Here is a 22,470-nt window from a genome sequence, read left to right on the forward strand (position 1 = left end):
CTGAGTCAATGGGAGGAGGCATCAGGGAAAGCTCTGTCCCCAGCAGGCCCAGGACAGCAGGGCCACACAAGGGGGAGGGCAGCCGCCTGCCCGTTGTGTGTGGCCCAGTGACCGTATTCTGACCCAGCACATGCAGAGCCCCCACTGAGCCAGGTGACCCAGAAACCAAGGCCTTTATCCTCCTAGACCAGGCCTCCCCACTGCCTCCCCTAGCTCAGAGTTCCGAATCCCCTTTGTAGCTGGCTCAGCCCTGCCCCTGCTCCTGGTAGGCCGGCCCTGCCTCTGTCTGGGTGCCCCTCCTCTCTCTCTCACCTCCCCTTCTCTCACTGATTCATTCCTGCACTCCTTCATCAGTGTTCCCAGGGCACCTTCTGGCTGGGAGGCGCTGGGTACAAAGCGCTGCCCCCACTCCTCCTCCTCCTCTTGATCCTCATAGATTTCCCCCTGGTTTCTCTCTCTTCCCTGTGCCTCCCCTCAGCCTCTATTCTTTTATCATTTGTCTTCCCCCGGGCCCACAGAGATTGACTCAAGAAACATTCTACACTAATCCTGCCTCATTAACGTAATAAAGACAACCCATTCCCAAATGGGATTATGGGATTATAACCACAGGCATAGAGGTTAGGATTTACAACACATATTTTTGAGGGACACAATTCAATCTTTAAGAGAACTACCAGTTGTAGTGACGATGAGGAGGATGGTGGTGATGATGGTGGTGCTGCTGATGATGGTGGTGGTATAGATGAGTTATCTAAGATCACACAGCTTGTAGACGGTGGGGCAGGATTTGAACCCAGGCCCACCAGTCTCTGAAGATCGCCTTCCCTGCATTCTTCCATACTGCCTCGCTTGGTCGGGAAAATATAAGGCTTTCAGAACATGCCCTTCTCTCCCTGGGAAGCGAAGCTGGGTAGGAGTCAACTTGCCCTGCTGTGGGCAAGGACGGACTGCTACCCTTTTGGGTGGTGACTGTGGGCTCAGGGCTCACAGAGCTGGAGACTCACGGGGAATTTGCTCCCATCCGCAGTGGCCATGGGTGAAGTAGAGCCATGGCACAGGAACTGCATCGCCTACACGAGCCCCTGGAGCCCCTGCTCCACCAGCTGTGGCCTGGGGATCTCCACGCGCATCTCCAACGCTAACGCCCGGTGCTGGCCTGAGCAGGAGAGCCGCCTCTGCATCCTGCGGCCATGCGAGGTGGACATCCGATCGCTCATCAAGGTGCGTCCCCTCCCAGGTGGGGCAGGGCGGGCCGCAAGAAGGCAAGCCTGGAGTTGAGCCCTGGCTCTTGAACTTCCTAGTGGGGGCCGCTGTGTAAAATGGGAACAATCCAACCCACCTCCTGACAACAATTATTTGTAATAATGTGTGCCATGGGGCTAGCACATTGTGCATTTCACTCAATGGAAGTTCTTGTGGCTGCCATATTATTAGAATCAAGGCTGCCACAGAGAGAGCCCAGTCCCCTCCAAAGGGCTCATCTATAAAGATGCTGAGAGATCCTCAGTGACCATCCATAGCCCAGTGAAGGGATAGAGCTCTTTTTATGCAACATCCATTCTGTTGAATAAGTTCCATGATAAGGGTGTGTGCAAAAGGCCGTAGGAGGCTGGGGAAGAATAGGTTCAGGTAAACCAGGTCTCCTGATCATGGAGTTCCAATGCTGGCTCTGCCACTGACTAGCTGGGGGAGCTTGGTTGGCGAAGAAGCTCCTGAGGCTGAAGGAGCTAGCATCAAGTGAAACCATGATGAATGACTGGGCATTGGCAAGGCAGCAATGCAGAAGAGAAGAGAAATTCCAGGCTGTGAGACACAACCCAAGCGACTGTAATCCCTTCTGTGGTCTTCAGGTTTACCCCTGTGTACTATGGATGGGTCTCCCTGTATTTACAAAGGTCCTTCCTTGCTAAAAGATTCTGGGAATCCCAAAGTCAGGTGGAGTACTTCCCCATGGTACATGAGAAGGGAAGAATTGGAGGTTTGGAGGGAAGAAGGTAGTTGCTCGCCACGAGGGTCTCCGAGCATCCCAGCTGAAAACCCCTTTCCTCTCCTGCAGGCAGGGAAGAAGTGTCTGGCTGTGTTCCAGCCAGAAGCGCCCATGACCTTCACTCTCGGGGGCTGCACCAGCACACGCTCCTACCGACCCAAGTACTGCGGGGTCTGTACAGACAACAGATGCTGCATCCCCTACAAGTCCAGGACCATCGACGTCCCCTTCCAGTGTCCTGATGGGCCTGGCTTCTCCCGCCAGGTCCTATGGATCAATGCTTGTTTCTGCAACCTAAGGTGTACGAACCCCAATGATATCTTTGCACACTTGGAATCCTACCCTGACTTCTCAGAAATTGCCAATTAGACTGGCGCAAGACCAGGGCCTTGGGCCCTGGCCCAGAGCTTTCAAAGCAGCCAGACCTCTTTGGCCAGAATATTTTCACAACTGAGCCTCCTTTTGTCCACTTACCACTCACCTCTCGTTACCCTGATCCCAACCCTTTGCCCCCTTTTCTGTCACTGACCACCCAAATGGCCCATGATGGTGCTCCTCAGGCCCAGATTCCGAGTCCCTCCTTGGCAGCCTTCCACATTCACTCCAGAGAAAATGCCTGTCTCTAGCAGTCCTGGACAACTCCCAAGCCTGATCCATCCATCCAAGCCACCGAAAGTCCTGCTGGATCTTGCCTGAGCTCTAAGGAACAGAATCAGCTAGACATCCAAAATCATGAATTCCCTCTTCAGATGCCAAACCACAAACCTCCTGGGATCCATTCAGAAGGATTGATGAGATCTGGGTCAACAGAATGGTCTACTATTTGAGTCCTGCTTAGGATACCCTAATAGGCCGTCCTGACCAGAACACACCAAAAGTATCTCTGATGCCAAAGATTTATGCGCCCCAAAGTCACCAAACATTTGCCAAGAGAGGGGAATGGTTTTTTGTTTTGTTTTTTAGTGGGAAGTTGTATCTATTTAACCTGTGAATTGTTGAGGTCCAGTTTCTCTTCGCACCTGCAGAGTGAAGGGTGAAGGTTGGGCTCATTCCAGTCAGAAATGAGTTTTGATAAAGTCTGTTCTTAATCATGGAAACACTCCCTAGTCAATACTGCAGGGATAGAGTGAGTTCAGCCAGTTTCCAGGAGGAGCTACTGACCCTAGCTGGAGCCTGTTGCTGACTGATGGGGCACCGATCCATAAGCCAGGCTATTCCTTGCATCCAGACCCACTCCTTGCTGGAGAGCTCACAGGAGTCCTTGGAGGCTCTGGATGGCCTCTCTGCACCTTGAGGGTGGTGTCCTGTGGCATTCCTCCACTCTCATGGAGACTTCAGACACCCTGCTGAAGTCCAGGCCAGACCCTCCTGAAATGATTGAGACAGGTCCAGGTCAGGGATGGGCCAAACAAGAGGTGTGTCCATGCTGCGTGGCCTGGAGTGGCCTCCAGAAGGAGGCTACAGGACCACAAGGGTGGTTTGGCTCGAGGCACATCTCATTCTGCCACAGTGACCCATTTCACAGCCTTTGGGTTTCATGATGAAAACAAGTCAGTTTCCTGTTGTGAAGACAGGGATTTGTCAGTTGCTTGAAACCAGAAATATATTTAACAAGGGTACGAAGCTAAAAGGAAATGGAAATGAGGCTATTATTTATTAGTAAAATATAAATATTTACTGTTCGAGTTCTTTTATTAAGCACATTCTCTGTTGCAGACGTTGTTCTCAGCGCTTTACCTAGGCTAGCTCATCGAGCCTTTGTGACAACCTTATGAATTTGCTGTGGCTATTTCTGCTCTTACAAACGTGAAGCAGAAGCCCAGAGAGGTAAAGACACTTGACTAAAGTCACCCAGCATGTAAGTGGGGAAGTCGGCTCTCAAATCCATGTTGAACTGACTCCAAAGCCTATATTTTTTCCTACTTTTTGGGCTTCCAAAAGTGTCAGAGCAGAACATACTGGAATGTGTGACTTCTCATTCTTATGTTTCACTCATATGACTGTCTGTCTAGCTCTTTTCCCAAGAGAAGACAGTGTCTGACCTGTAGATCATTCAAGTGCTTGAGCATCCAAAACATCATCGAGAAGATAGAAATCCACTCCTCCCCAACAGCTCCTCCCCTCCTTCAAATCAAAAGCAGCTCCCATCACGCGTTGAGATGATTCCGTTTACCCAACGTTGCTTGTTGAATGATGTGCAGTTATTTCTGGGGGGATTGTCTGCAGTGAGCAGAGAGATTCCTAAATAGGAAACAAGGCCTGGAAACGCGTCTGCTCCACTGGAGCCTGGCCCAGTGCAAGGCATACAGCGGTGCTCAATATGTATTTGATGAATAAATGAAATTGGGAAGGTGTTCCTAGCTTTCTCCAGCGTGGAGTAAAAATTTAATTTTTATTATCCAAGTCTTATTTTAAGTGCCATAGAAAAAGACACTTAATATTTAAAGAGATGTATATTTATACAAAAAAAAAAAAAAAAGATTCTTGTGAAAACAGAATTTAACCCGCTTCTGTAAGTCTGTGTGGGTCTTGTTGGATTTTCTTAGAGTGAAAACACCTGCCCGCTACAATGCAAAAGACTAGATAATAGCGAGGCCCATCTGAAATTCAGCAGAAATCCATGAACTAGGCATTTACTGAATTTGCATCCCTGTTTAGGAACTGAGCATAGATTCCAAGATCATAGGAGCTTGGTTGGAGGAGTCAGGGTTTATTCTAGGAATGGGTAAAACGGGGCGGATGGAATGATCCAGCCACTGTTGATTTTGAGAAATGGGTCTGTTGTATGCAGGACCAGAGGGGACGTCTCAGATCAATGTGCTGGAGTCAAGAGGAAGGACATTTTGGGACAATGTAATGAAGCTCTTTCTAGCAGTTAGAATTATCTTGTAATGGTGTGGTCTGCCTCAGTGAAAATTAAGAATAATAACCATAATGAAAAAAAAATTCCATTTATGGGTGCTTACTTGTTGCCAAGCACTATATATTGGGTTCTTCCTTACCGCATCAATTCTCACAGCAATTTTGAGTAAGCATCTCTTTCCCCATTCTATAAATGGAATATCCGAGACTCAGAGAGGCTGAGAAATCAGCCAAGAGAGATTGGAGCCCAAACCCCCGCTCTTCCTGCCCTCCACAGTTGGCCCCGAGTGGAGGGGAGGCCTCTCGGCAGAGCCTGAAGGATTCGCTGGAGTGTCGTGGAGTCCATCCCTACATCAATAAATCGCCTTTGCGGTTCCTTCTAGCCCTGTGCTCTGAGATGACAGAAAGGGCCATAGATAAGTGGACCGTTGGTGAAGAAATTCCCTTAGTACGTAGAGTACATTGCTTTGCTATACTGAATGTTGGGGAGGGAGGCAAGGAGACCCGTATTCACCAAACCACTAATTCTTTCTAAACCTTATTACAAACGTTTAATGAGTTCTCACTGCACGTCAGGCCTGGTGCTAAGTACTTTAGTGCCCTATCTTATTTAATCCTCATAGCAAACCTATGAGGTGTGACACTACTATCGTTGCCCTCATTTTAGAGATAAAACTACTGAGGCTCATAAATAAGGCTCAAGAGTTAAGTAATTTGCCCAAGGTCTTATCAGGTAGTGAATGGAAGACTGGGGTCGTGCACCCAGGTTGGGCTGACACTTGAGTCATCTCTCCTGACACTATGCCCAGTTATCCTGCCCCCAAATCCAAAGGTACAACCTTTACAATTTTAAAGCTACCATTTTTGAGACGAAGGGATTCCGAGAGTGATCAAAGGAAGTAGATTCAAAGGATATGACTGTAATCTCATTAATGTTGTACTGTATACGCGTGTGGATCAGGGGGAAATAAAGTAGTCCCTGACTTTTATGTTGAATTCTGTTACTGCTTTTTTTGTAAAAGACCCATCTTGATAAGAAGGAACCTCAATGGCCTGGCAGAGCTGGAAGTCATGAATATCAAAATGGTCGACTGTGTCTCTCTGCACATACATGTGTGTGTATGTATATGTATGTATATGTCTGTTTTCCAACTGTGACTGGATATTTAAATGTCCTTACTGCCATTTTTGTAAGTGACTTTTTAAAATATATATATACCAGGAAACATCTTGGAATTTCCCAATAGGGGAAAATTAGCACTTAAGCAATCTATTGTGTTTTACGACTTTCCTCATATTTCTCATGATTTGTGTTGCATGTTTGTACGATGTGAAGGGTTTTCATTGCTCAAATTCTCTGTTTATGGCTTTTCTCATTCAAGCAATAAATCATCAGCAAAGTAACATACTGGATTTGGAGGAGTTTCTTGTAGATCCATCTGTTATGAGGTAATGATGGAACATTCAGCACGTTCCATAAACGTGCAGGTGTTGGAGACTAGACACTTTATATGCGAAAATCAAATTAGCTTAGTAGTTAGGAGTTGTGCTCAGAAATACCAGATCTGGGATTCAAGAAGACCAGGGATGTTGATGTGTCCAGCCTGGAAGACACCTCCTACAAATATACAACGGAATTGTTAACATTCGTTCATTCACCCGCTCATTTCTTTCAGGGCTTCCAACCAGTACGTTCTGGTTTGAACCCCTGCTGAGATTTTGCGTTTCTAAGTTCCCAGGGGATGCTGATGCTGCTTGCTGGTTAGGGCCAATTCTGAGAACCACTAGTGGAGCAGGGCTTCTCAAAATTTATTATAAGACCCACCTGGGGTTCTTGCTAAAATGTAGATTCTGATTCAGTATATCTGGGGTGGAAATGCAAATTCTCAGCAGGGGTTTGAATCAGAACAACTGGTTCGAAGTCCTTATTTATTCAATGCCTTTCTGTATTCCTCACTAGACTGTTGGTATTTTGAGGTCAGGGGCTATCACTGCATCCACAGTGCCTGGCACAAGGCAGGGCAGGGTGAACAGTGGTTGGTTGGTTGAATGGATGGACAGACGGATGGATGAATGGGTGGATGGTTGGTTGGATGGAAGGATAGATGGGGTATGTACGGACAGCTGCCTTAGGGAACACAGGGAGTGAAAAGAAGTGGGAGAGAGGGTGCATGACACAGTGGGAACAGTCCTGACTTTGGCAGTCAGATGGATCTTGGTCTACTTCCTGCCTTACTGAACAAGTCACTTAATCTGTCTGAGCCTCAGCTTCCTCCGCTGTGAAGCATGGATATGACTGTACCTACTTTCTGGTGATGTTGATGGGATGATGTAAAGGTAGTGCACGCAAACAGTTCAGAAGAGTGCCCGGCACATCGTAGGCCCTTAAAAAGCAGATCTATTGTTATAACCATCAAGGTTATAGTAAGAATTTAAGTCTGTGTGTGTGTGTGTGCATGTGTTTTACTTAGGTAGTCCTATCTCAAAATGACAAATATAAGAAAAAGTGTCACCAGTGTTTGGTGAAATCTTCTTTTACTTTAATCATAGATCACTTGTTCCCTTAACTATTTGATTCTTGTTATTATTTTATGCTTTAAATTGATTAAAAACCAGCTTCTTTAAAGCAGGAATGGTGTGTTATTCTCTTCTGTCTCCCAAGCCCCGCTCAGTACACAGTATATGCTTGTCTATGTGAACAAATGTGTAGACGGCTGGGATAAACGAAGCCAAGGACTCTCGTAATATCTTCTGGCCACACCCCTCGCACCAGCTACCATCTCCCACCTCCCTGACACATTATATTAGAATGAAAGTCAAGGGGAGAAGCAATGCCAATAGAGAAATAATTGTCACAGGCATGGCTTCTATTCTGAAGCATACTCATATTTTTCATTGGAAGCTAGATTGTGGAGTCCTGTGGGTGCCTCAGATTAAGATGAATCTGTAGTCTTTTGGGGGAAATTTCTGGTGATATCAGATGATTGAAGTCTTGGGAAACATGAGATTCAGAGAAAATGGCCAGAAAAAATGTATAATGGTGGGAAAAGAGCATATACCAAAATGCCAGTGTTTCCCATAGCTCACTACTGACTAAAGGAAAATACAGAAGCCTTTCACATATTCAGAATTCTGAGCTCTAGCTGTGTCTGGGCTCTTTCTAAAAGTAGAACCAAGTGAACAATATCTTCTAAGGAGATGAAAGAGCTGTCGCCAAGCCCACGGACTGTTTTAAAAGTTATATTCTATAAAGAATGCCTCCTGATCTCCACGCTGAACCTCACGGCTCCTGTTTTTCACACAATGCTAACAATGTAAGTTTCTTAGTCCATAACTAATAAAATGTGTGGGGAACTTTCTAGAAGCAAGCTTACTGATAGCAATGACAAAATGTCAGCCTCCTAGCAAAGGAGGCGGTAGACCAATTAAAAGCCAGACACAAGACATCCTAAAAGCAGGTCGCCCAAGTCGAGTGGGACCACTTAATGGAGAGACAAACACTCCCACAGGCAATAAAAGCCTTATGGGTATCCACAGCGTTAGTCCTGGGAACTAACGGGTGCTCTGTAATCCCAGGACATCAATACTTGGTTGCATTCGTGGTGGGTTCTGTGTACTGTGAAAGGATGTCAACCACTTTAGAAATGGCTGAACAAGCCCTTTAATCTCTTTGAGCCTGGATTTTCTTAACTATGAAGCAAGACTAGCTTCTCCTTACAGAAAAGTAACTAAAAAACAAAAAGGAAAGAGACTATAATGTACGCTAATACCACTGTTCTTAGAGGAAGCATGCTGCTTATTTAACAAAAATCTCCTAGTGTGTGCTGGGCACTGCGCTGGCCCTGGCCACACAAGACTAAGAGATCCCTCATGGCCTTGTTGGAGGAGGGCAAGTCAGCTGATGTGCACTACAAATGTCCAAAGCACTGCTGAGGCCATCTCCACAGGGGGCCGATGTCATGTGGCAGGTGCTTGGCGGGGGGGCAGGGCATTTGGAGACACTTCCCAGACCAGAGATGAGGAAGGGCGTGATCTGCTGCAGGGAATTTGGCTGGAGATGGATTTAATTGTGTAAAGGACAGGCCAATTCAGTCAACGCAGCTTAGTAATCCCTGGGAGCCCCTGCTGTGTTTTGAGGGGAAGGGTAGCATGACCACGGTCCTTGTTGATTGGACAGGGAGTGGGCACCTGAGCAAGCTGGGCCAATTAGATTTTTCCCCTTAAGAGACAAAGAGATCTGATTGGTTTGAGGCCCAAGAACCAGAAGGTCATGCAGTCAGTTGTTGGGTTAGGGCCGCCATTTTATACTCAGGGAAGCAGAGAAATCTGATGTTAGTAAGGTGGCTCACCTACTCACTCTACCGCTTCCCCGATCCCATCTCTAACCCCAAAAGGCTAGGTCTCACTTTCTGCCCTTGGATTCTACATGGGACACATTTGAGGGGTGTCCATGCGCCTAAGGAGCCCCAAGACAGATATGGGTTTAGGCTACATCTAGGGACCCATCCAAAGACTGTAGTAATGAGGTGGTGCCTGAGGAGGGCAGTTGGAGGCCTTGCCCACCCCTACAGATTCTGGACCTGGCTAGTCTCAGTGCAGACATGGCTGCCCAGCTGTTGCTGAAATCCAAGGGTCCGAGGATCAAAACCAAAACAAGCAGCTATGAGCACAGAAATAGACCCCCAGCTGGCAGAACGCACTGTCTACATACGGTCGTGCACGCAAATACCTGAAGCAGCTCACTCCCTCTGCAAAGCCTGAGCTCTGGGGAGCTAACCTAGGCAGACCCAGTGGGTCTCAGCGACTGTCCCCACTTCCTTAAAGTGATGTGCACACCCAGTGCTCTGGTGATCGCTTGCTAGCTCCTCCACCATGCCCTTTATCAGACACAGAGAGGGCACCCCTATGTTTATCGAATAAATGTGCTCTTCCCTGCTACCTCTAAACCAGGGTTTCTGCCTGGGGCACACAGACCCTCAGGGGATCTGCAGATAGAATTCAGGGGTCATGAACTTGAATGAGAACAACACATCTTTGTCTTTACTGACCTCTAGCTGAAATTTAGCATTTCCTTCTAGCTAAACGTAGGCAACAAACCCCAGTAAGATCACCAGCTGAAATCACAGATATTTTTCTTTTCATCACAGTTGTGGCAGGTTTCTCAGGGTATCATGTATGCTCCTCATCGCTCTGAAATAACCATGATGATGAGATTGGCCTTTAGACCTACTTAAGTCATGAATAAAGAAGCACATGTTACTATGTCACAATTTTAACATTTTGATAATTATATGATGAGGAGCCCTGGTGGTGCAATGGTTAAGCGCTCGGCCACTAACCAAAAGGTCAGCAGCTCTAACCCACCAAAGGCTCTGCGGGAGAAAAGACCTGGCAATCTGCTCCTGTAAAGATTACAGCCTTAGAAATCCATGGGGCAGTTCTACTCTGTCATACGGAGTCACTATGAGTCAGAATCAACTCAACAGCACACAGCAACAACAACAGGTTTGTTATTACTATTTTTTTTTTAACCCCCTTGGCTGCTAAGAGGTTGAAAGTTCAAGTCTACTCAGAGGCACTTCAGAAGAAAGGCCTGGTGATCTACTTCTGAAAAATCAGCCATTGAAAACCCCGTGGAGCACAGTTCTGCTCTGACACCCACGGGATCGCGAGGAGTCAGAGTCAGCTTGAGGGCGACTGGGTTTTGCAGCAGGAATCCCTGCTGGCATAGTGGTTAAGAGCTACGGCTGCTAACCAAAAGATCAGCAGTTCGAATCCACCAGGCGCTCCTTGGAAACCCTATGCGGCAGTTCTACTCTGTCGTATAGGGTCACTATGAGTCGGAATCCACTCGACGACAACGGGTCTTTGTGGACTAGAAGATTTAAGGTAACACACGCAGCTTGTATTATATTTCTGTTGAACAGCTCTGCTCTTAGGCGAAGGGGTCCAAGTGGTGGAGGATGCATGGCAGGGACCCCAGGTATCAAGGACTGGCGAGCCCTCATTGAAAGACCTGTCCCTGTACCTCGATGTCTCATGCACCATCCCCTCAGCTACAGGAAAAAGACACAAGCCACTGCAAAGTTACAAATTTATTGGTCTGGAAATAAATACAAATATCTCATTAAGAAACTCCTCTGCAAAGTCTTTCACACGATAGCTTCCTGTCTTGATTCAGCCACTCTTGCCTTGTCCCCAGCCTTTCTGCACAAGGTCAGAGGAAGCCTCCAAGGTGGTAGGTGGCAGGTCAGCTGAGTCACTGCCTCTCAGCTACCTAGAAGGCTCGACTGCTTCCTTCTATCAACTCAGGGGTCCTGGAAGTCACCAGGCCCCAGAGGCTGAGTCACAGTGTTCACTGCACTCTGATCAAACTTCCCCTAAGTAAATCCAAGGTTAGCCGGAATGAAACTCAAAAGGCAGTAGTATGGGAACCTGACAGCGACGCTGACGACGCCCAGTCAGTAGGGCCGCCCCATTCAGCAAAAGGAGGTTAGCTGGGCAGGGAAGAGGGGGAGGCAGAGGAGAGGGAAGGAAAGCCCCACAGAACATATATTCTAGCATCCTTACATTGTCTCAGCCACCTCTCCCCACATAAACCCCACCCGCTCAAGAGCAAACAGTTCCAGCTGAAGATATAGAGCAATGTCACCAGGTCCGCACAGGCTGCCCTCGAGTCCAGGTTACACTCCAGTTGTCACAGGTTGGAAGCTGGACTGGACTCGATTACACGAGATTCCCGGGAACCAGGGTTGGAGCCCCTGAAATGACAACTTCACCGACTACATCACAACCAAAAGGAGCCCTCGCATCTAGTCACCCAAAACACCGCCCCCCACCCCAATACTATCACCCCCCCTTTTCCCGGCATTTAAAAACATCACAGCCAGTACAGCTGATGGGCACGTATTCCCCCACTTAGGAGAATGCGTCTACAAGTCTATATGGTCTTCCCCACGAATGAAAACAATCACACGCTTGGGGTGGGGTGGGGTGGGGGCTATAGAAGGGGGGTAGGTGGCAGAGCTAAAGTCTTAAAATCATGACACTGACTCTTTGCCAAGACTGTCTCTTTGTCAAGCCAGGCGATTTCCTCGTCCACTTTAGCCACACATTAAAAGGGTGCCAGAAAAACAGGCTCCAAGGCTTCAGCATTACAGAGTGTCCATACACACAACTTAATAAAAATCTATCGCTTGACATTCACTACGTAGGTTTGTTTTTCCAAATAATCTGTAGCCTCGACATAAATTCCATCTTTTTTTCCCCCTTCCTGTTTTGCCTAGTTAAAAGCGCTACCCACAATTCACTGCTCTCCCCCTTCCCAAATCCGAAAGGGGTTTTGTTTCCAGAAACGGGGTCAGTTTTTTTTTTTTTTTTTTTTTTTAGTTGGAGAGGAAAGAGGAAGTGGGTGGGCTGGCCTTCTGACAAAGTGCCTGTTTGCAGCAGGATACTCCGGGCACCCCAGGCTTGGGTTTATGAAGTGTTGACTGCTACGTTTCTTGTTTTTGGCAGTTTTGTGTCTCTGAGGGAGGGCAGGAGGGTGGCCACCAGGCCACTGGTTAATAAAAACAGAACCACTGAGATGCCTCTTTTTCTTTGGTCCACCCCTGCCCCCGCCCGCGTCAGAAAGACTCACCCCAAACCCATCTAACTTTGTCATCACCAGAGCTCACTCTTGGAAAATAAGCTTTGGATTAATGCCAAGTTATGTGCGCATGGCTGGCAGTGGGGAGGGAAGGACCGGAGGGGAGGGGGCTGCTACAGATCCAAGTCCAGGGACGGAGGCCACAAGGCTGCCTAGCAGGACACCTCCATGGACTTGGGCCCAGTGCTGTTCCCAGTGGCGCTGGAGCTGGGAATGATGTCGAGACGGGCACCTTCGCTGGTGTGAGAGCGACTGCGGGCACCTTCGCTGGTGTGGGAGCGGCTGCGGGAGCCCTCCAGGGAGGTGACACTGGACCCTGAGGCCGTGCGGGACCGCATCAGGCGGGTCATGCTGGCGGAGGGCACTGGGGAGAGAGACACAGCTGGTTAGGGGGTGGGAGACAGCATCCAGGTTGGGAGGGGGCTGCATGTCCTGCACACGGTGACCCATGATGCCTGTTCTGTGCTAGACCCTGGCCAAACACACTCCGTGTTCCATTCCCATCCCATAGCTATGAGCTGCTGGGCAACCTGTTGTCCCTGCGTTCATCCACAGAGGTGGAAGGTGAGGCTCAGACAGGGTAATGGAGTTATGATCACACAGTAAGTGACTTTAACCCAGATCTGGATTTGAACTCCAACTCCATCACTGACTTAATACAGTCAGTTCTCACTATTCATAGTGCTTGGTGATCTGCTTACAAAAGGTCACAGCCTTGAAAACCCTGTGGAGCAGTTGTACTCTACACCTGGGGTTGCCTTGAGTTGGAATTGACTTGACGGCAACTAACAACATGTTCTAAAAAGTCACTGCAAACACTGAATTAGCAGATATGGAACTACTGCTCTAGGGGAAATACAGGGCTAGGTTCCTGTGAGCCTCTGGTCACAACATTTTCACCAACCAATCAATACATAATCTTCTTTTATGTGTGTTTCTGTTCAGAGGCACCTTATTTAATACACATCTTGTTGATTCATTAACACTGAACTCATGGCCAACAGCACCGTAACTCATGCCTGAGTGAAGTTTACCTAACACAGGTGTTCTCTCTGTAAAGAACATCACAGCCTTCTTGCCTTTAGGAATGTTAGACAGTACTTCAGCACTACACTTGGAGGCTTTCAACAGTGAAATCACCAACAAAAAAGGCAAAGGACAGGCAGAAATAGAGCGTGGCCAGCACACTTGTTGACAGTCTGAGAGCTGAAATAAGAAGGCAGAACGACACCTGTTCAACCTCAACTGGGAATGTGTATGTTGGGCAACTCAAATTTTTTGCCCCTCTGCCCATATCCACACATAACCATGAAAGTGCCCTGAGTATTGATTTGGGGGTTACAGTGAATTTACAAATACGGAGTCCACAAGTAACATGGATCAACAGTAGCTGTGTGACTTTGGAAGTGTCCCTTTTTGAGCTCCCACTTTCTCCATCTGTACAATGGGGATATTAACACCAATTCCTCTATTGTTAGCACTTCTGTTTTGCCACTACCCCACACTGTCAGCGACCGCTGGAGTGGGGAAGACATTTGAGCTCAGCTGGCTGACCCCTGCATGTCACAGGTGAGGAAATTAAGGACCTACAGCGCATTTGTGGCAGAGCTGTGACTTGTCTCTCTCTTCCCCAGAGAAGCTCATCAGCTCCCAGCCAGCAAGGCTCCGGACCTTCCCCAAGACTTAAAACACTCTTGCACATAACAGGTGGCCAGAAAAGTAGAATGGGGATAGAATAGCCTACCCTACCTATACTGGGTTGAATAGTGTGACCCCCAACATTCGTGTCCACCTGGAACCTCAGTATGTGACCTTATTTGGAAACAGGGTCTTTGCAGTTGTCATTACTTAAAAGAATATGAAGTCATACTCGAGGGGGGCAAAGCCCTAATCCAATGACTAGCATTCTTATGGGACAGGAAATAGAGACACACAGGGAGAACACCATGTGAAGACCCAGGCAGTGTTGTATCTATAAGCCACAGAAAACTAAGCATTGCCAGTGACCACAGAAGCCAGTAGAGGCAAGGAAGTATCCTCCTCCAGAGCCTTTGGAGATAGCATGGCCCTGCTGATGCCTTGATTTCAAACTTCTAGCCTCCAGAGCTCTGAGATAACAGATTTCTGTTGTTTTAAGTCACCCAGGTTGTGGTCATTTGTTACAGTAGCCACAGGAAGCTAATACACCACTCAGCTGAAGTGTTGCTGAGAAGGCCACAATGAATAAGGAACTTCACAGCGTGAGGCAGCTGACAAATACAGATGAGCATGAAGGGTTACTTCATTCATTCAGCAGGCATATGGTTTGGCCTTTTGTGGCTGACAACCACAAAGAGAATTAATCCCTCCTTAAGGAGCTAATTATTGGATCTGCAAATAATTGGGGTCAATCCGTGATCTGTCCTTCATATACTCTCTCTGAGCCCTATTTCTGGACCTGGAATACAGAGCTTTACTAGTCCCCTGGGCTATGGCAATTAGAATTGCATACTAGATGTCACGCATGCAAAGGTCTAGTCAGGCCTGGCCCGCCATACTGAGTAGGTGCTCAATAAATCATTACTTTCTCTCTCTTGGTTAAGGAGCCCTGGTGGTGCACTGGTCAAGTGCTCACCTGCTAACTGAAAGTTCAGGGGTATGAACCTACCAGCTGTCCAGAGGAGAAAAATGTGGCAGTCTGCCCTGTAAAGATTACAGCATCGGTAACCCTATGGGCAGTTCTACTCTGTCCTATAGGGTCCCTATGAGTCAGAATCAACTCGATGGCAATGAGTCAATGGGTTATCTCTTAGTTCGTGCCTTTGGAAGTATAGCTTTTCCTGCTGTCTCCTCATAACCTGCAGGACGCTTTGGATTTCTGGAAATAGAAGCTTATTTGAGGGGAAAAAAACAAGGCCTGGCTTTCACCTCCTTTCTCCCCAGAATATACTTTCAAAGCAGAAATCCAAAACCATAGCAGGTCCAAGAGAAATGCACTGCGATTCACGCCCTGCAAGGTCAACAAGGCTGTCCAGTGGCTTTCTCCAGTTACTGCCTGGGCCGGTGCTCTTGGCCCACAGGGAAGGCACTACAAAGGCGGGAGGCCCACAGGGAAACGTGCTCTGTTGGAAGAGGGCACCTTGGGTCACGGATCCTGCTTGAGGCATGGAAAGCAGGCTCACCCCTTCCCTGGTCCAGCCTTGCTGGAAACTAGATGTGGCTGAGGCCAATCTGAGGCCTGTGGTTGGTTTAGCAAACATGCCCGTTACTGTTCTAAATAAAAACAAACAAAAAATAATAAAAAAATAAAAGAGATTGGAAGTCCAAAGGCTGCCTAGTTAAGATAAAAAAAAAAAAAATTTTTTTTTTTTTTCTCCAAGCAGTAGAAAGAAAGGACCAAAGCAGAGATGTCCGTGCTGGAACCAGCATCGATTGTGGCTGCTATTCAACATCGAGGTTCAGATTTGACGTTGTCTGTACCACTGACTTGCTAGCAATGGGCTTTTGGTTGGTCCTAAGCATGGGACACCATTTCTGAGAAAAGGCTGTTTGTATCTAACTAAAGAATAAACTCTAGCCACAGGGCAAGAAGTGGCAAGTTGGTGAATTCTACTTACCCTTAGATTCCCAAATCTAATGATTTAACCCCCTTATGATAGGTCTTAAATATAGGCAACTTTATCGCCCACTCACACGGAGCTTTCAAAGATCTTTCACAGATCCCACTCTAGTCCCTGTTCAATCTCTGAAAGCCCAGTTTCCTCACTTGAAAAGTGAGGATAAGAATATCTCATTAGATTATTGTGATGGTTAAATGAGAAAAGATAGAGGGTTTATTAATACCCTTTCATCATCGCCATTATTATGACCACTACCATCATCACCATCATCACCGTCACCGCCACCACCATAATCATTATCACCACCATCACCATCACCGCCACCACCATCACCATCACCATCACCATTATTACCATCACCGTCAGCACCACCATCATTACCACCACCATCATCATCAGCACCACCATCATGACTACCATCCTCCTCATCGTCACTACAACTGGTAGTCTCTTAAGAAAGCCCGTAATCAAACTTAAAAATATTTCCACTGTTTGTCTGCTTGTTGACTTCTTGGTGCTTGAAGAGATAGCCCTCAACTAAACCTAAAAACTTCCCTGATGTGAGACAACTTCTGCTCAACATTGGAGGATAAACGGCCATTATGGTGCAAAAGAGAGTCTAGATTCTCTAGGCTGCTGCTCACCCCCCACACACCGGAATGGTTCTTCCGCTGCCCTGCCCAGTTTGCAAAGAGCTGAGGCTGGCCAAGGCGATAAAAAGGGCTCATCCAAATCTGACTCAAAGCATGGCATTGCCAACTCCCACACCTGCCCCTTGGCCCACTGCCCGCTGGCCAGTGCCATACTTACTGTATCCCATGCCCTGCACGAAGTACTTGAAGGCTTCAGCAAGCTTGGCTGGCTGCAAGAGGAAGGGAGGGGAAGCTCCGTTAGTCCCTGGAGGCCTAGATCACCGATGACCACATGCAACCACGCCTGTGGTCACCTTCATTAGAGAGCCTGGCCCAAGACATTCCACTAATGTCTCTACTTCTGTGCTGAGTTCTGGAATAAAATGCTGTAGCAGGAAGGGGCCCAGAGCAGAGATCTGAGATTCACTATCCACTGATGCAGAGAGAGGTCTGCTTCTCTGGCTGCCCCGAGCACCATTCAGCTTTTCTTCAGACCACCAAGTGAACCTCAAAAAGAAGCTGGCGTCTGCTGGAACAGTCCAGCTGCTAAGCACTGTCCTGCGTCCAGCTCCGCCTCTGAGCCATCATCCCTCATTGCAGCACTCAGAGCCAAGACTCCCCAGTTCCAGGGAGGGCCGGAGCTCCCTAGAGGGTTATCATACTTGGAGGACAGAGGTATGCACACCCCGCTAGACAAGGCCCCCCTCCCACGCTGGCTCAGCTGTAATTTATTGAGGAACCTTGGGATTAGAGGGTCTCGGAAGTCCCTTTCAGGACTGGACGAACAAAAGAAAGACAGGGTAGGATTCGGTGAAAAAGAAAACAAAAATTCACATAATGGTACATTTTAAAATAGAATATACCACTGCAATGACATAAAATTATAATATAGTCCAAAAGTGAATGTGTTCGTTGGGCTGGTGGGGGATGAGAGGGTCTATTACTGTGCAGCAAAGCAGGGCATTTATCGGGAAGTTCACACGTGCCTGCGCATTTGTCGGTATGGTCGCACGTGCACGCGCACGCCCACACACTCTGTTTTCACCCCCCCTTCCCTCTGCTTTGGGGAGCCCGTGGCTGCAGCAGAAGCCTGGGGCGTGGGCCATGTGGGACGACGGCGTGAACGCGGGCTTTGGGATCCACTACTGCTAAGCCGTGTCCACGTGGACAAGTCCCAGAAGCCGGAAAGTCCAGTGGCATCTACTGCACAGGGAAGGTCGAGTCAGTCCGCAAGGGCGAACGGCTTTTACAAAAGGTCATCTGTCCACAAACTGCCATCGGATGTCATAGTGACCCGGGGACACGCCTGCCCCCGCGGGGTGGTGGCAGGTACTGGAGGTGACAGCAGCAACCCACCTGGGAAATCTGCGGGAGGCCGCCACAGTCCGCCATCTAGGAGAGAGGGAGCTGGTCAGTGCCCACGCCGCGGAGCCAGCCGGGCCCCGGCGCCGCGAGCCAGCTCCGAAGGGCGCCAGCCTGTCCCTGCCCCGCCCGCGATGTGCCCCGCGGAGAGGTGTGCATGGGGGAACCCCCCAGCCCTTCCCGGCAAGGCTGCTGCTGCTCTTGTCTACTCTCTGTTGCAGCATCTGCCTGTGTCTTCCTGGAAGCAATTACTTTTAACTTATGATGCGCCAGGCACTGGTGAGAGGGAAGAAGCCTGCAGCCATCCTAAGCCCCGCGGAGAAGGTCGAGGTCAGATCCTGAGGTTAGCCTCAGGGTCATGCTAACCTGGGGCAGTTCTCAGCCCGATGAAAACTAAATGACCAGACCCTAGAACTTTAACACCAGGAGGCAGGTTCAGAGAGCCGGGTGGTGAGTAGCGGAGTCTAGAATCAGCCTGAAGTGGGTTCTAATCCTGGCTCAGACATAAAATTGGCCACCTGACCTTAGACGGGTCACTTGCCCTGTGTTGTGAGTTGAATTGTGTCCCCCCAAAAGATATGTTGACTTGCTAACCCCCCGCACCTGTGGTGGTGACCTATAAAATCAAGTTAAAATGAGGTCATACTGGATTAGGATGGGCCCTGTCCAATGATTGGTGTCCTAACTTCTAAGGGAGAAATTTGGACACAGAGACACAGAAGAAGAACAATGGTGACAACGGAGGTCTCTCTGTGTCTCATCTCCTCTCTTATAAAGGACACCACTGTGACTGGGTTAGGACACACCCTACTCCTTGTGGTCTGGGGATTTTTGGGGTCCCAGAGAGGGGTCGTCTCACCCTGGCAGCCTCAGATTACCAACCTGTGCCCAATATATGGTTGTGAGGAAATAAATTAAGTAAATTACTTCTGTGGTTTCTGACCACCAGCGTTGCCTCAACCAGAGACAATTCTGCAGAAAACATGGGGGTTTATAAGATAGAAAAAATGCAAAGTGCCATTCTTTCCCTGTACCTTGAGAAGCGTGGTCTTCGTTGGGTCCAGTTTAGAGTTGCACTCCACCTGTACAAGGGAAGGAAGAGAAAACATGTTCATTTTCTACCCGGAGCCAAAGTCACAACCTTTTCCCTTCCCTGCCACTCCGCACCATTGTCAGAAACGCTAATATTCCTATTGGTATAGAAGAAGGAGTGTGGGCTTTGGGATCAAACAGATGTGAGTTAAGTCCCAGCCCTGCCTTCACTAGCTCTGTGACCTTAGACAAGGGACTTGTTTAGAGTCTGTTTCCTCGTCAATAAAATGGAGATTTGTCTTTTTTAAAGGGTTGTTACAAAGATTAGCTAAAATGTTGAAGGTGCTCCAGAATTATCTGCTAAATGAATGGCCTTGTTTAACCATCTGTTGCTGGTGATTCTACAGGATCAACCTCCCCAGTTTCATCAACTCTTCTTCATATGGAATCAGAGCCACCAAGCTGATTTCTCTCTTCATTTTGTCAATGGTTGTCTCGACAAAAAAAAAAAAAAAAAGGACAGAACACTTGTATGTAACCTGTTCAAAGTTGCTTATCACCTCCCTTGATAAGAACAATATATCTCTATTGATGCATCCTGTGATTATGTCCACTGGGTCACCCCACAAGAAACTCATGGTTCATTAAGACAGCCCACATCTTTACCTCACAAACATCTGCAAACCCTACTCTGCAGCCCACTGCACATGGCACTCCATCACCCTACGACTCTGGCCAACAGCCCTAAGTCTCCTGTCGCCCCAGCTGTGGGGATATCGGAAGCAGAGAGTCCTCCCTTTGCCTCCACAATACTGCAGGTGAAAATTAAGGGGTGAAATGAGCCAGAAAGCCTTCCCCAAGCCCCACTCCCCAGGTGCCTCTGTTCCCCTGCCAAATGACCAGGTACTAGCTGGATCTGAAAGACCCACCTGATCCCCAAATGCGAGGAGGGCCCCGTAGACCGGAAGCCAAGTGACAAACACAGACATATAAACAAGCCAACGGGAAGCAGATTGCCAGTGAGGGGCTTGGGAGAGAAGATAGAGGGCCTATTGCCAAGCAACCAGGACTGACAGTCACCAGGGAAGGAAGCTGGTAGCTGGGCCCTCTGCCCAAAGGCCAATATGGCATTTCAAAGATGTCACCTGGCCTAGTGGGGGCAGAGGGGGGACGGAGGTGGACAGAGGGATGGGTTACTCCACCCAGAATCAACCCAACTTGGGCTGTTGAACTAAGCAGACATCAAAGCTCAGGCCTCAGTTCTCGGTCCTCACATCCCTCATCTCAGGGAGACACAGCTCTCTTTTAAGGGCTGCCCAGGGCCCACTTCCTGCCCAGTGCCCATCCCCACCTCATCACGGCCAGGCTCACTCCCTGTCCCAGAAGGAATGGGGTGAGAGGGCGGGGTGTGGCCCTTAGAAGCCTCTGAAAAGAGACCTTCACAAACCATAACCCCCCAGGCAGGTGTTCACCTGGATGCCTCGGTTCCCCTCCAACAGACCCTCCCCTCCTGCCTCAGGCACAGGGGAGGCAGATCTGAGCCAGGAGCCCCACACACCGATGAGGGAGTGGATGGCCATAATGGAGGCAGGGCATGGGGAAGAGAGCCCTCGTTGGGAGCCCCTCAGGGACCCCATAGCATCTCGCCTCTGCTCTTGAGCCACTCATTACCTCCCTGAGCCTCAGTTAATGCCAATCTCACAGGGTGTCTACAAAACATCTGGAGCAACATCTGGCTCAAGGAGCTGGACCACAGACGAAGGTCCCTTTGCTTCCTTCCCAGAGAGAAGGCATTTTGAATCTCACTCAGAACTAATCATTAACCTAAATAGATACGAAACTACAGACTAACTCTCATTAAGCGGTTACTACTTTATCTTATTAAATCCCTCCATAAGCCCTTGGCGGTAAGTGGGAAACTCATTTTCAGAACAGGAAGTGGAAAGGATCAGAGAGGCTGGGACCTTGGCCAGGGTCATCCGGTTGCTAAGGGACAGGTGGGGTGGAAACAGTTGAAGACCCCAAACCCATGGGCCCTTCCTGCTGGAAAAACTGCCCCAAATGTTCTGTTGTGTTCTTGTACCATCTTCCCCCAGGCCCCCTCTGTTTTGGTGGAGAGTTTAGTCTCCACTTCTGGGCTCTTCCAAGCACAGAGCATGCTCCCCACTCTCAGACCACGTGTGCTGGTAGTTCACAGGGGAGAAAACAGGAGAGACTGCAAGGAAGCCACCAGAGCAGTGGAACTCCTAGCTCAACAACAGCTTGATTTCTACGTACCACAGCATCCACGGCAGGAGAACTGTCCCCAACCACCAACAACGCAGGACACCTGGGGGTAGGGGGAGAAGGGTGGAGAATTAATTAGCATGAGGTTCATTTCAAGATTCTCACACTCTCGGACCTACCAGGATGGGGACAGGATTATAAAAACGTTCATTTTGATTTCTGCATTCCCCAGTACCCTTTCCTCTTTTTGTCACCCTCCCTCCATCCTCTGCTTTGCTCTTGGGAGAAGATGGCTGGTAGTTATTTATACTTTAGTATAAGTTAAGCATTTCTTTACCCTGATGCTTTTTATTTTAAAGCCACTCTCTCTTCAAAGAAGGATGAGAAAGACTTTGCTGGTAATCAAGACCACAGACAAGAATGGCACAACTGACAATAGAAATGGCGTGTAAAAAGGTATAGATGTCAAACAACATGGCGCACTCAGAGAACAATGAAAAGACGCAGCTGTTACTGGTGAATCACAGTTAGTTGTGTCTATGACTGTCTTCTCCTCCTAGATTTATAGAGCACTTTAGGGTGGGTCCTGTGTCTTATTCATCTCTAGGCTCTGTGAAGCTAAGCCTAACACAACATTTGACATGGGTGAGATTAAAGGCTCCAACCTAGGTAATGGGGACATCCTAGGGATTCAAGTCTTCCATACAAGCAGAAGACCGGGCAGACCGGGTCATGCTCAAAGCCATACCAGGAGTGTGGCAACTCCACCATACTCAGAAAAAAGGACCTGCTAGCAATGGAGCCCTGGTGGCACAGTGGTTAAGAGCTCAGATGCTAACCAAAAAGTTGGCAGTTTGAATCCACCAGCCACTCGCTGGAAATCCTATGGGGCAGTTCTACTCTGTCCTTTAGGGTTGCTATGAGTTAGAATCGACTTGACAGCAATGGGTTTGGTTTTGGTTTCTGCAACTCAACTACAAGCATGACTAACTGGACAGTGGGCTGCCCTGACTGTACCTGGGGAGGGAGAGAAAAGCAACTCACTGTAGGGTGACAGTGTGGGCTCCCGGCATGGGCCGCTCGATCTCCAGGTCCCGCCGGCTACGGCAACAAGATGTG

General features: G+C 48.4%; 2 protein-coding genes across 5 annotated transcripts in view; one reads left to right on the forward strand and one right to left on the reverse strand.

Annotated features, from left to right (window-relative positions):
• Nucleotides 1–6,256, forward strand: part of CCN4 (cellular communication network factor 4) — a 39,256-nt gene extending 33,000 nt beyond the window's left edge. Inside the window, exons 4-5 of the mRNA XM_010588508.3 lie at nt 1,031–1,224; nt 2,060–6,256. Of these exons, the coding sequence (XP_010586810.1) occupies nt 1,031–1,224; nt 2,060–2,359 (494 nt within the window). The 3' untranslated portion in view covers nt 2,360–6,256. The remainder of the gene's footprint in view (nt 1–1,030; nt 1,225–2,059) is intronic.
• Nucleotides 6,257–10,932: 4,676 nt separating this feature from the next.
• NDRG1 (N-myc downstream regulated 1) overlaps nt 10,933–22,470 on the reverse strand; it is a 56,589-nt gene continuing 45,051 nt past the window's right edge. For all 4 annotated transcript variants that reach the window (XM_010588512.3, XM_010588513.3, XM_010588510.3 and 1 more), the window contains 6 exons: nt 22,396–22,452; nt 21,403–21,454; nt 19,128–19,175; nt 18,088–18,123; nt 16,910–16,961; nt 10,933–12,864 (listed from right to left, as the gene is read on the reverse strand). In XM_010588512.3, the coding sequence (XP_010586814.1) occupies nt 12,653–12,864; nt 16,910–16,961; nt 18,088–18,123; nt 19,128–19,175; nt 21,403–21,454; nt 22,396–22,452 (457 nt within the window). In that variant the 3' untranslated portion in view covers nt 10,933–12,652. The remainder of the gene's footprint in view (nt 12,865–16,909; nt 16,962–18,087; nt 18,124–19,127; nt 19,176–21,402; nt 21,455–22,395; nt 22,453–22,470) is intronic.

Source organism: Loxodonta africana, chromosome 14, assembly GCF_030014295.1.
Source record: "Loxodonta africana isolate mLoxAfr1 chromosome 14, mLoxAfr1.hap2, whole genome shotgun sequence".
Taxonomy (NCBI): Eukaryota; Metazoa; Chordata; class Mammalia; order Proboscidea; family Elephantidae; genus Loxodonta; species Loxodonta africana.